Here is a 13,259-nt window from a genome sequence, read left to right as displayed (position 1 = left end):
GGTGAAAAGACACAATGGGCCATTCAACCAATCGTTGTTTTGTGTCTGTAGCCCGGGTTTTTACGACCTTATAAGACATTTATTTATATTGGCTATAGCAATTCGTCAATGGACTGAACACTAAACATATCTGTATGGTTATTGTGTTTATGGCTAGTCAATCCATTGGTTATCTACTCAGAGTTTAGTATGGTGTCACCACATTCCGCTGCCCATATTAGGCTTAAAAAGACGTTAATGGGGTCTTCTAGCCTACTCATCATACCTAACACTCCTCATGGACTATATTAATCAGGTGTGTTCAAGCAGGGCTGGAACAAAAGCCTGCACTCCCAGTGACTCTCCAGGAGGGTTTGGCTACTCCTATTCTAGGTTCCATGTAGAAGGAACAGAGTGAAGTCATTAAGAAAATAGATACAATGACCAATTAAGATGTAGATTGTGATAGATTTTAATCAAGTGCAGTCATATATGAGGAATTACATGAATACAGAGACACAGTGTTACATGATCACACAGTAAAGGCACTGGGATAGGCACTCAGCTTTGCATATTATCCACAACTCCTTCCTGCATGCATTTGGCCCCATATACATGGATAATGGATACATACAATATACATAGAATGTTGTTTCCACGTTATTTCAATAAAATTGTTTAGGCAGATACAGTTGCTAGCTCCACCAGTTTGCTTGGAGTAGGGGACTAGGAGCAGGCAGGGTTGTGTGTATACATCTCACCCCAGGTAGAGTAGCAGGCGTATGGGGGACAGATTGAGGACTGGGAGAGTGAACATGTCAGAGTCCCAGGGTGTCTTTCTGCACTTGGCAACCCAGAAGGGTGTTTCCAGCCTGGACACACTCAGACACACTGGCCACTGAAACACACAACATCACCAGGACAGGCATCATTATACTGTGGCATCATGGTGGCAAGGATGGGCAAAATGTATCTTTAACACTTGTTTGAAGACAAAATACCACCAACATTGTATTGTGAATGATTATATTCAAAATACAAATATATTTGCCATTTAAGTAATATGGTGGATCTCTACTAGAAAATTGCTTTCACCTGAACAATTTATTTCAAATCAGGGCAGAAGGACAAGAGTTGCCAGGACTACGAGTGTAAGCTATAGCTACCTTTCTGAGCCTGGATCCATGATACTGCCTTCATGGCCAGAAACTGCCACTCCTCCTGAGTCTCCATCTTGAAACCATAGAGCCATACCAGGGCTAGAACCGTGGCCCACACCTCCTGGTCCACCTTAGATAGGGAGAGACAGACAGATGAGAGACAGAGAGAGTAAGGGATAGAGAAAGATCATGAGAAAGAGAGAGGAAAGAGGCAGAAGATAAGGACACTGAGACATGAGATTCAGTTCAATGGTCATCATGCCTTTGTCCAGATCTGATGGTCTTTCTGTAGAGCACACGCGCAGACACTCTGTGAAAGTGTATCATCTTGCAGCATGCTCATCTATTTTCGGTTCATCCTGCTGCCTGTCGAAACGCCGTATCAGTTTAATTCTGTGGACCTACCTGTTCAGGCTTTGGCTTGGACACCTCCTCCTCTGTCTTCACCAGCACCTCAGCCAATGCTGCCTCTAGGACCCAGGAACCAGAGGCCTTCTGAAGGGAGATCAGCTGGAGGAGAGGGTCCCTCACAGGCTTAGAGGTTGGGGCTGGAGAGTCAAAGTCTAATGGGATTGGACAACATAATTGAAATCAAAATGCTTCCTTAATGTACATTAATACCTCAACCCGAACTCTAATCCTAACCGTTGCAGTTAAATCCTTTTGCTGTGTCACAATAAAAAGTAACGTAGGGAGCATCAAACACAGTAACAATTTGCAGGTATTTGGAATTAGGTTAAAACAGACATTAACACCTGTCCCAAATTACCTTCATCACAGTCTTCGTCACATTCTAATACTTCACGAGCACCTGAAAAACGTATATTCGTTGAATATTCCCATTAACACAAGTCTATCAATAATTGATTAACTAAATAATCTAATCACAGTTTACTTCTATCTAAAATAATCGGTTGTCCCCCCCTCCCCCCTAAATTCAAGTATTTACTCTGAGCATTATAGTAACTTACTTTAAAATGGAAAAGAAGAAAGTAGGAAAAGGTTGTGGAGCTACAACAATAGTTTGTAACAAGACAGGAGAAGCTAAAATCGTAGTCTAAACAGAGATGGCTCATGCTAGCGCAAATAAGCTAGCAGCAGCAAAAGTATCCTAATTTCATGAGGTGATAAAGGAGGATTTGCGCAATGCGCTCACAGGCTTTCAAGAGGAACTTCGAGAAGATGTACAAAAATAACTAAAGGAGTTCAACATGGACATTAACCACAAACTCAAAGAAAACAAATAACTTCACAGCGTATCTACAAAAATGTGGGATGCAGATCAGCACATTTGGGAAACAGACACATATAACACTGCAGTCAAGGGTGCACTTGTACAGTCTTTGAAAAGCCATCATGCACTACAAAAGTGACAGACAGTTTTTCACTTCATAATAACTTTATTCCGTGGCAGAGGGCACAGAAAAAGACTCGATGCCCACCTTCGTGGAGGGTCTATTCAAATAAATGCTTAATGACACAGACCTGGGACTCGAGAGAGCACACCGAGCACACAGAGTTCTGGCCTCAAAAACCCCCTAGCTGTGTCCCACCAAAACCCATCGTTTTTTTCCCGCGCAGCCTGGAAAAAGCCTGTTAACTTCCAAGGCCAACGAGTGTTCTTTGATCATGACTACACGGGAGAAATACTGAAAAGGAAGTAAGGAATTACACCCCTATCAAGAAGGCACTAAAAGACAAAGGGATTCACTTTTAAACACCATTCCCGGCAAAAATGTAATGGCCCGGTTACATACGAGCAATGCAGACGAGGCGGTGGAGGACCTGAAGTCGTGGGGCATCTCAGTGAAGTATACCACCAGGAGAAAGTAGTCTTCACCGGCGGAAAGACTCAAGCAAGTCACCTCGGCAAGAGGACGCTCACATTCGACAGAGACTCAGGCATTTCCAGTGAGAAGATGCAAAACACTGAATTAGATTTAACAGACTTAATAGTTACCGCTAGCTGTTATACATATTGGGTTGTTACGGTTGACAATAGGTAAATGTCTCCCCTATTTTTCCCCACTACTGAGCAAGGGCGAGTAGCCAAAAGTATGTGCCTTTATGGACACATTATGTCTGGTCAACTTAATAACATATCTATTAGCTAACAATGAATGACACAGCGACAACAGGGTGGCAGAAAAGCATATCATGGGGAGGATTCATGATATGCACGTATGACCTATATACACTGCTCAAAAAAATAAAGGGAACACTAAAATAACACATCCTAGATCTGAATGAATGAAATATTCTTTACATAGTTGAATGTGCTGACAACAAAATCAGACAAAGATTATCAATGGAAATCAAATTTATCAACCCATGGAGGTCTGGATTTGGAGTCACACTCAAAATTAAAGTGGAAAACCACCCTACAGACTGATCCAACTTTGATGTAATGTCCTTAAAACGAGTCAAAATGAGGCTCAGTAGTGTGTGTGGCCTCCACGTGCCTGTATGACCTCCCTACAACGCCTGGGCATGCTCCCGATGAGGTGGCGGATGGTCTCCTGATGGATCTCCTCCCAGACCTGGACTAAAGCATCTGCCAACTCCTGGACAGTCTGTGGTGCAACGTGGCGTTGGTGGATGGAGCGAGACATGATGTCCCAGATGTGCTCAATTGGATTCAGGTCTGGGGAACGGGCGGGCCAGTCCATAGCATCAATGCCTTCCTCTTGCAGGAACTGCTGACACACTCCAGCCACATGAGGTCTAGCATTGTCTTGCATTAGGAGGAACCCAGGGCCAACCGCACCAAAATTGAGTCTCACAAGGGGTCTGAGGATCTCATCTCGGTACCTAATGGCAGTCAGGCTACCTCTGGCGAGCACATGGAGGGCTGTGCGGCCCCCCAAAGAAATGCCACCCCACACCATGACTGACCCACCGCCAAACCGCTCATGCTGGAGGTTGTTGCAGGCAGCAGAACGTTCTCCACGGCGTCTCCAGACTCTGTCACGTCTGTCACGTGCTCAGTGTGAACCTGCTTTCATCTGTGAAGAGCACAGGGCGCCAGTGGCGAATTTGCCAATCTTGGTGTTCTCTGGCAAATGTCAAACGGGCCCTCATACCTCCGTCATGGAGTCGGTTTCTGACCGTTTGAGCAGACACATGCACATTTGTGGCCTGCTGGAGGTCATTTTGCAGGGCTCTGGCAGTGCTCCTCCTGCTCCTCCTTGCACAAAGGTGGAGGTAGCGGTCCTGCTGCTGGGTTGTTGCCCTCCTACGGCCTCCTCCACGTCTCCTGATGTACTGGCCTGTCTCCTGGTAGCGCCTCTATGCTCTGGACAATACGCTGAGACACAGCAAACCTTGCCACAGCTCGCATTGATGTTCCATCCTGGATGAGCTACACTATCTGAGCCACTTGTGTGGGTTGTAGACTCCGTCTCATGCTACCACTAGAGTGAAAGCACCACCAGCATTCAAGTGACCAAAACATCAGCCAGGAAGCATAGGAACTGAGAAGTGGTCTGTGGTTATCACCTGCAGAACCACTCCTTTATTGGGGGTGTCTTGCTAATTGCCTATAATTTCCACCTGTTGTCTATTCCATTTGCACAACAGCATGTGAAATTTATTGTCAATCAGTATTGCTTCCTAAGTGGACAGTTTGATTTCACAGAAGTGTGATTGACTTGGAGTTACATTGTGTTGTTTAAGTGTTCCCTTTATTTTTTTTCTCTTGTAATTAACCAATGTGTTTAAGTGACGAAAAGGGTGCCCTTTTTATTTTTGGTTCCAACAGGTGTGTCACTGATTTTGATATTTGAGTGAGGGGCCTTTCAAATTCCAGAGGCAAGAGACAGTCCACTGACACGGGAGTCCAAATAACAAACTATTTTCCCACTTTGGTTTACCTTTTTATTGTTCTTGTTTTAGAGTTCATTTTTAGGTTCATATTAAGCAGGCTGTTATGCTGCACAGGTTCTGTGGTTTATATCGATGAGTCATCGAGAATTTAAGGTCATCAGTCTCAAACGGACTGGGGAGTGCCATCAAGAGAAGTAAGGTCATCAGTCTCAAACGGACTGGGGAGTGCCATCAAGAGAAGTAAGGTCATCAGTCTCAAACGGACTGGGGAGTGCCATCAAGAGAAGTAAGGTCATCAGTCTCAAACGGACTGGGGAGTGCCATCAAGAGAAGTAAGGTCATCAGTCTCAAACGGACTGGGGAGTGCCATCAAGAGAAGTAAGGTCATCAGTCTCAAACGGACTGGGGAGTGCCATCAAGAGAAGTAAGGTAATAGCAAAGAAGAAACGGGAGAGTTGACATACTATTCTGGCGGGAAACTTCCTTATCCCCTCCTGAACACGAGAACTCAAGAAAATGGCATATAGGAATACCTTTTTTTCTTCTTATAACATTGGTAGAAGGGGAATTGGAATCTTGATCCCAAATTCAGTTAACTTTGAGTTTATATCAGACGTAAAAGGGTAGATTTATATTTGTTAAATGTAAACTGGATAACAAGGAATTTACATTATTTAATGCATACGTGTCTCTGGAGAGTGACATGGTCTTGTACAGGAAGGTGTTTGATTTACCGTAATTTCCGGACTATAAGCCGCTACTTTTTTCCCACGCTTTGAACCCTGCGGCTTATATAATGACGCGGCTAATTTATGGATTTTTCCCGCTTTCACAAGATTCATGCCGCCAAAAAACTGAGCACAGTCACATAATGTGACGTAAATCGAGCACGCTCAAACTTCCCATCATTCTGATTACGGTAGTCATTTTGTCACCCTCATCATGGCAAAGACACAGAGAAATGCATATGATGCAGCTTTCAAGTTGAAGGCGATCGATCTGGCTGTTGGAAAAGGAAATAGAGCTGCTGCACGGGAGCTTGGCCTTAATGAGTCGATGATAAGACGTTGGAAACAGCAGCGTGAGGAACTGACTCAGTGCAAAAAGACAACAAAAGCTTTCAGATTGAAGAAAAGCAGATGGCCCGAACTAGAAAATGAGCTTGAAGACTGGGTCAACACACAGAGAGCAGACGGCTGAGGTGTTTCAACTGTGCAGATCCGACTGAAAGCCAAAACGATCACCACCGCAATGAAGTTTGAGGATTTTATAGGTGGACCATCATGGTGTCTAAGATTTATGAGACGTAAAGGCCTGTCCATCAGGGTACAGACGAGTCTGTGTCAGCAGCTCCCTCCCAACTACGAGGAAAAAGTTTCAAACTTCCGCAAATTCACTGATGCAAAGATAGCGGAGCCTATTAATTTTTGTAACAAGCTGTGTTTCGTTTAAAGGCTGTGTAAAGTTAATTTGTTTCAATGTACCGGTAGGCACCTGCAGCTTATAGACACGTGCGGCTTATTTATGTACAAAATACTTTTTTTTATTTTTTATTCAGTGGGTGCGGCTTATATCCAGGTGTGCTTAGTAGTCCAGAAATTACAGTAATTGCCACAGAAACTCTGGCACTCTTATCTGTGGAGGGAATTTTAATATGGATTTTAAACTCAAAATAGGACAGCACAAATCAAAATAGGAAAATGAACCTGGTTGCTAAAAAGATCAATAGGATATTACAGGATTTAGCACTCCTTCATGTATGGCGTGACATCCATATGTCAGATAGGGAATATGGTTTTTACTCAGCCCGCCACACTGAATACTCCAATTTAGACTACTTTTTTATATGCAGTACAGAAAGGCACAAGCTTAAGGATTGTAGGGTCGGTCAGAGCGACTTAAGGGTGTTTGCCTAACTCAACTCCTTGATCGCAAACCAATAAATATGGTATAGAGGCTTAATACAAGCATGCTGAATGATGGAGACAGAAAAAAAACAAGCACAAAATAACATTTTCAAAATAAAAGACCCTAAAACAAAGATTACATGCAAATTGGATGAAATACAGAATGCATTTGAGTCATACTATACAAATCTGTACAAGCAACCAGAGAAAGAGCATTTTTTTAAACGTACTTCATCCCCCCTCAATTGGGACAGAGCAACATGATAGACTTACTTCAGAAATAACCACTTCAGAAATGAATAATGCAATATCTCCAGGCACTAAGCAAACAAATCTCCAGGCACTAATGGCTTTCCTTCAGAATGGGCTAAATTTGATGGGACAACAAATTATCGAAACAGTTACATATTATTAAAACATTCCCCAACCAGAAACCGTGGATTGATGGAAGCATTCGCGCAAAACTGAAAGCGCAAACCACTGCTTTGAATCAGGGCAAGGTGACCGGAAACATGACCGAATACAAACAGTGTAGCTATTCCCTCCGCAAGGCAATCAAACAAGCTAAACGTAAGTATAGAGACAAAGTGGGGTCGCAATTCAAAGGCTCAGACACGAGAGGTATGTGGCAGGGTCTACAGTCAATCACGGATTACAAAAAGAAAACCAGCCCAGTCACGGACCACAATGTCTTGCTCCCAGACAGACTAAACAACTTCTTTGCTTACTTTGAGGACAATACAGTGCCACTGACCAAATCAAATCAAATGTATTTATATAGCCCTTCGTACATCAGCTGATATCTCAAAGTGCTGTACAGAAACCCAGCCTAAAACCCCAAACAGCAAGCAATGCAGGTGTAGAAGCACGACATGGCCCGCTACCAAAACCTGCGGGCTCTCCTTCACTGCAGCCGACGTTAGTAAAACATTTAAATGTGTTAACCCTCGCAAGGCTGCAGGCCCAGACGGCATCCCTGGCCGCGTCCTCAGAGCATGCGCAGACGAGCTGGCTGGTGTGTTTACAGACACATTCAATCAATCCTTATTCCAGTATGCTGTTCCCACATGCTTCAAGAGGGCCACCATTGTTCCTGTTCCAAAGAAAGCTAAGGTAACTGAGCTAAATGACTATCACCCCATAGCACTCACTTCCGTCATCATGAAGTGCTTTGAGTGACTAGTCAAGGACCATATCACCTTCACCCTACCTGACACCCTAGACCCACTCCAATTTGCTTACCGCCCCAATAGGTCCACAGACGACGCAATCACAATCACACTGCACACTGCCCTAACCCATCTGGACAAGAGGAATACCTATATAAGAATGCTGTTCATTGATTACAGCTCAGCATTTAACACCATAGTACCCTCCAAACTGGTCATTAAGCTCGAGACCCTGGGTCTCGACCCCGCCCTGGGTCCTGGACTTCCTGACGGGCCACCCCCCCCAGGTGGTGAGGGTAGGTAACAACATCTCCACCCCGCTGATCCTCAACACTGGGGCCCCACAAGGGTGCGTTCTCAGCCATCTCCTGTACTCCCTGTTCACCCACGACTGCGTGGCCATCCACGCCTCCAATTCAATCATCACATTTGCAGACGACACTACAGTGGTAGGCTTGATTACCAACAACGACGAGACGGCCTAAAGGGAGGAGGTGAGGGCCCTCGGAGTGTGGTGTCAGGAAAATAACCTCACACTTAATGTCAACAAAACAAAAGAGATGATTGTGGACTTCAGGAAACAGCAGAGGGAGCACCCCCCTATACACATTGACGGGACAGTAGTGGAGAGGGTGGAAAGTTTTAAGTTCCTCGGCGTACACAACACGGACAAACTGAAATGGTCCACCCACACAGACAGCATGGTGAAGAAGGCGCAGCAGCAGCTCTTCAACCTCAAGAGGCTGAAGAAATTCGGCTTGTCACCAAAAACACTCAAACTTTTACAGATGCACAATCGAGAGTATCACCGCCAGGTACGGCAGCTGCTCCGCCCATAACCGTAAGGCTCTCCAGAGGGTAGTGAGGTCTGCACAACACATCACCGGGGGCAAACTGCCTGCCTTCCAGGACACCTACACCACCCGATGTCACAGGAAGGCCAAAAAGATCATCAAGGACAACAACCACCCAAGCCACTTCCTGTTCACCCCGCTATCATCCAGAAGGCGAGGTCAGTACAGGTGCATCAAAGTGGGGACCGAGAGACTGAAAAGCAGCTTCTATCTCAAGGCCATCAGACTGTTTAACAGCCATCACTAACATTGAGTGGCTGCTGCCAATACACTGACTCAACTCTAGCCACTTTAATAATGGAAAAATTGAGGTAATAAATGTATCACTAGCCACTTTAAACAATGCCACTTTATATAATGTTTACATAGCCTACATTACTCTTCTCATATGTATATACTGTACTCTATACCATCTACTGCATCTTGCCTATGCCGTTCGGCCATCACTCATTAATTTATGTACATATTCTTATTCATTCCTTTACACTTGTGTATGAGGTAGTTGTTGTGAAATTGTTAGATGACTTGTTAGATATTACTGCATGGTCGGAACTAGAAGCACAAGCATTTCGCTACACTCGCATTAACATCTGCTAACCATGTGTATGTGACAAATACAATTTGATTTGATTTACTGGAACCTAATACCTCAACCGCTCCATTATATCGCCAGTGGCTAACTGGGTCACCCTGACCCTAATCATCACGGTAAAATATTTGTGCTGTGAATAATAGTCAAAATAAAAAAAAGTTTGCAAATTACAAACCTTGTTTAGAGAAGAATCCAACTTGCACCAGGACACAAGAAACCAGGAGATAAAGGACGAAGAGCAGTATTAGTAACTTCCTCAATCATTCAACGCGCATCACACAAATTAAAATGCATTTATTTTTTAAAACTAAACAAATCTCCAGGCACTAATGGCTTCCCTTCAGAATGGGCAAAGTTTGATGGGACAACAAATGATCGAAACGGTTACATACTGTTTTCTAATACCTCAACCCCTCCATTATAATCGCCAGTGGCTAACTGGGTCACCCTGACCCTAACTGGGTCACCCTGACCCTAACTGGAACCCTGACCCTAATTATCGCGGTAAAATATTTGTGCTGGGAATAATACAGTCAAAATAGAATATGAAAAAATTAGCAAATTACATACGTTGTTTAGAGAAGAATCCTATTTGCACCAGGACACAAGATACCAGGAGGTAAAGGACGAAGAGCAGTATTAGTAACTTCCTCAATCATTCAACGAAAATCACAAATTAAAATGTATTTATTTTTTAAAACTAAACAAGTGTAGTTTAAACGTACCCGTCACCCTAGAGGCGAGCGAACCTTCGGCCTTCTTTTTAGCAGACATACCTTAATACAAATGAACAGTGATTGTATTAACAGGGTCTAGAATTAGTATGTTTATTATAAACTCATAAACGGATACTTATGCATAATTGAAATATGGTAATATCCTCAAATCATGCAAATTTGTTTCTAAACCAAATAGACTTGGTGCTTACTGCTTCTTTTATGCAACTTACACTTACTCTTTGTGCCGACCACAAACTCTGACGCAGAGCACAGAAGCTGATCAGCTCGGTCATCGAGTTCAGATAGTTTCATATCGCGCTCAAGTACACTACTGCTAAAATCACAATCTGCACAAAACATGAAGATCCACAATACAAATTATAAAGTGGTTAGATTTCCACCCACACCAACAATGGTATTAATTTAAAGAATAAATTAGTCAATTCAATTTGTATAAGTACCTTGTATTGTTTGTTCAAATAAAATGAATCTGCAACAGTAACAATATAACCGTGGCAAAGTAGCACAAACCTGTCAGTGAACATCCCCTTAGATTCAACACTGAGAAAGAAGGGAAAAACACAGGTCACTGGGTTACAAACATGAAGGTACACGCACCAAACTCATTAATGACTAAACTATGAGGATTCTGTCTTACACGTGCAGGGGGCACAGATTGAGACACTTCAGCTCGCGGTTACAATTTATTTAGCGCCATTTACATATCTGCATAAAATAATTTCCTTGCACAGCCTCTCCCCATCACACAAACACTCACTCACTTGGTGTGGGGACATGTCTGTGTAGCAGCTGTCCTTGCATGGCCTCTCCCTGTCACACAAACACTCACTCACTTGGTGTGGGGACATGTCTGTGTAGCAGCCGTCCTTGCACTTACTCTCCCCGTCACACAAACACTCACTCACTTGGTGTGGGGACATGTCTGTGTAGCAGCTGTCCTTGCACTTACTCTCCCCGTCACACAAACACTCACTCACTTGGTGTGGGGACATGTCTGTGTAGCAGCTGTCCTTGCACTTACTCTCCCCGTCACACAAACACTCACTCACTTGGTGTGGGGACATGTCTGTGTAGCAGCTGTCCTTGCACTTACTCTCCCCGTCACACAAACACTCACTCACTTGGTGTGGGGACATGTCTGTGTAGCAGCTGTCCTTGCAGGGCCTCTCCATCTCCTGTGTGGACAGCGATGAAGGCAGTAAAGGCACTGCTCACTCCTGATTGGACGCTGAGCTCTATCACCTTCTCTTTCGCTCCCTCCTTCTCACCATCCTGCTCCCTCTCTTCCACCTCCAGGGATTGGATTAGGGTTCGAGCACCCAGCCTGTGGACGGTCATTCTGGAGAGGAGGGATAGAGAGAAGAATTAGAGGAAAGAGCGAGAGAGAGAGAAGAGTTAGAGGGATATAGAGATTAAGATGGTGGAGTGGGGGAGAGAAGGGATAGAGAGATTAAGAGGGTGGAGTGGGGGAGAGGAGGGATAGAGAGATTAAGAGGGTGGAGTGGGGGAGAGGAGGGATAGAGAGATTAAGATGGTGGAGTGGGGGAGAGGAGGGATAGAGAGATTAAGATGGTGGAGTGGGGGAGAGGAGGGATAGAGAGATTAAGATGGTGGAGTGGGGGAGAGGAGGGATAGAGAGATTAAGAGGGTGGAGTGGGGGAGATGAGGGTCGATGATAAGATGGGGGTACCTACAGTACTATATATATATATATATATCAAACCATACTACATAGCTGAAATGCATTAGAAGTGCTGGCACAGTTTCTGTTAATGGAGCATCATAGCAGTGTTGCCTGTAAATAGTAGCACATTCCCTTAAAATGCATCTGACCAAGGCCTGCAGTGTTGTTTTTACCCAGTGTCCTCTGCAGGCTTAAGACTGAAGCTCAGCTGGTTCTCAACAGGCTGCTTGGCCAGGCTGTACTTCACTGTCACCGAGCCCTCTGTGTCCCCCGAGCTCTGAGCAGGGGAGAGAATGAGAGAGAGCGAGAAAGAGACAGACAGAACGAGAGAAAGAAAACAAGGAAATACAGGGTTGAGTGAAACACGTGGACCGTGACCCAAAAAATAGTTGTCTTCCAAATAAGTTATGACCTTACCAGTGTCATTTGAACATTGACATACTGCATGTTAAATAATATTAACACACATAACAGTAGAAGGCAGAGCCCTTACCTCCCCAGTGAGCTGGGCATACAGAAGTGCCCTTTGACCCTGGAAGACCACTCTGATTGGTGGAGACAGAGGGGTGACAGACACCTCCTTTGGGACATTCCACCTGACTGAGATGTCCACCACAGCTGGCTGCAGGGCAAACCGGAGAGACTGCATCACCTGAGGGAGGAGTGTTAAGGAGGTGGGAGAGTGGTAAAAAATGTCATTAAAAAAGGAAAGAGATAAAACAAGAGAGAATAAGGAAAGTGATGAAAATGTTTGTAACCAATACAGCCCTCAATTTACACATGTACACACACTGATAAGCTCTCTTACTTTGGGCTGCATCCTGTCCTGTCCTGTGATAAACTGTGCGTGCCCTCTGGCCTGCTTGGCCACCCCAGAAATGAGAGCAGTGCTGGCCCCCTCCCCGATCCCAAAGGAGAAACACCTGACAGGGACACACCCAGGAATCACTATTATTGTTGTTATCAAATACCAAAATCCATATCACTTGTATCATTTTCTTGTCCTCGTGGGGTGACTGAAAACACAGACAGGTTGGGTAGGTTTACTTTAGATTGGGTTTTACAATTCATCTTTTGAGTAAAAAAGACCCGTGGTTAGACCTTTACTTTCCAGACAGGTGCAATGGGTTCTGTAACAAACTCTTATTAAACCAGTTAGTCCAATTCTTTCAGGTGGGAGGTGACAGAGCTAGCTATGGGATCTCTGCCCCAACTAGGTAATGATAGGGGAAACAGTGCTTGTGGGCCCACCTGTGAGAACCGGCATTCGTCTTCACCAGATCCAGGACTTCCTTGGTGTTCTCCACCTCACCGTCAGTGAACAAGAAGAGCTGTGGAGGACAGAGCGG

General features: G+C 44.5%; 1 protein-coding gene across 5 annotated transcripts in view; it reads right to left on the bottom strand.

Annotated features, from left to right (window-relative positions):
• Positions 1-435: 435 nt before the first annotated feature.
• LOC115136601 (von Willebrand factor A domain-containing protein 5A-like) overlaps positions 436-13,259 on the bottom strand; it is a 27,283-nt gene continuing 14,459 nt past the window's right edge. The window contains exons 10-23 of one of the 5 annotated variants that reach the window (XM_029672149.2): positions 13,162-13,241; positions 12,719-12,833; positions 12,404-12,562; positions 12,084-12,187; positions 11,348-11,565; positions 10,737-10,766; positions 10,436-10,552; positions 10,212-10,262; positions 10,057-10,074; positions 9,662-9,682; positions 1,909-1,950; positions 1,545-1,702; positions 1,146-1,269; positions 436-877 (exon numbers count right to left, since the gene is read on the bottom strand). In XM_029672149.2, coding sequence (XP_029528009.1) covers positions 798-877; positions 1,146-1,269; positions 1,545-1,702; positions 1,909-1,950; positions 9,662-9,682; positions 10,057-10,074; positions 10,212-10,262; positions 10,436-10,552; positions 10,737-10,766; positions 11,348-11,565; positions 12,084-12,187; positions 12,404-12,562; positions 12,719-12,833; positions 13,162-13,241 — 1,317 coding nt within the window. In that variant the 3' untranslated portion in view covers positions 436-797. The remainder of the gene's footprint in view (positions 878-1,145; positions 1,270-1,544; positions 1,703-1,908; positions 1,951-9,661; positions 9,683-10,056; positions 10,075-10,211; positions 10,263-10,435; positions 10,553-10,736; positions 10,767-11,347; positions 11,566-12,083; positions 12,188-12,403; positions 12,563-12,718; positions 12,834-13,161; positions 13,242-13,259) is intronic. The other 4 variants (XM_029672150.2, XM_029672153.2, XM_029672151.2 and 1 more) reach the window with 4 other exon arrangements.

The sequence above is a fragment of the Oncorhynchus nerka genome, linkage group LG11, assembly GCF_034236695.1.
Source record: "Oncorhynchus nerka isolate Pitt River linkage group LG11, Oner_Uvic_2.0, whole genome shotgun sequence".
NCBI lineage: Eukaryota > Metazoa > Chordata > Actinopteri > Salmoniformes > Salmonidae > Oncorhynchus > Oncorhynchus nerka.
Note: the sequence above shows the minus strand (reverse complement) of the source record. Positions and strands in the feature narration are given on the sequence as shown.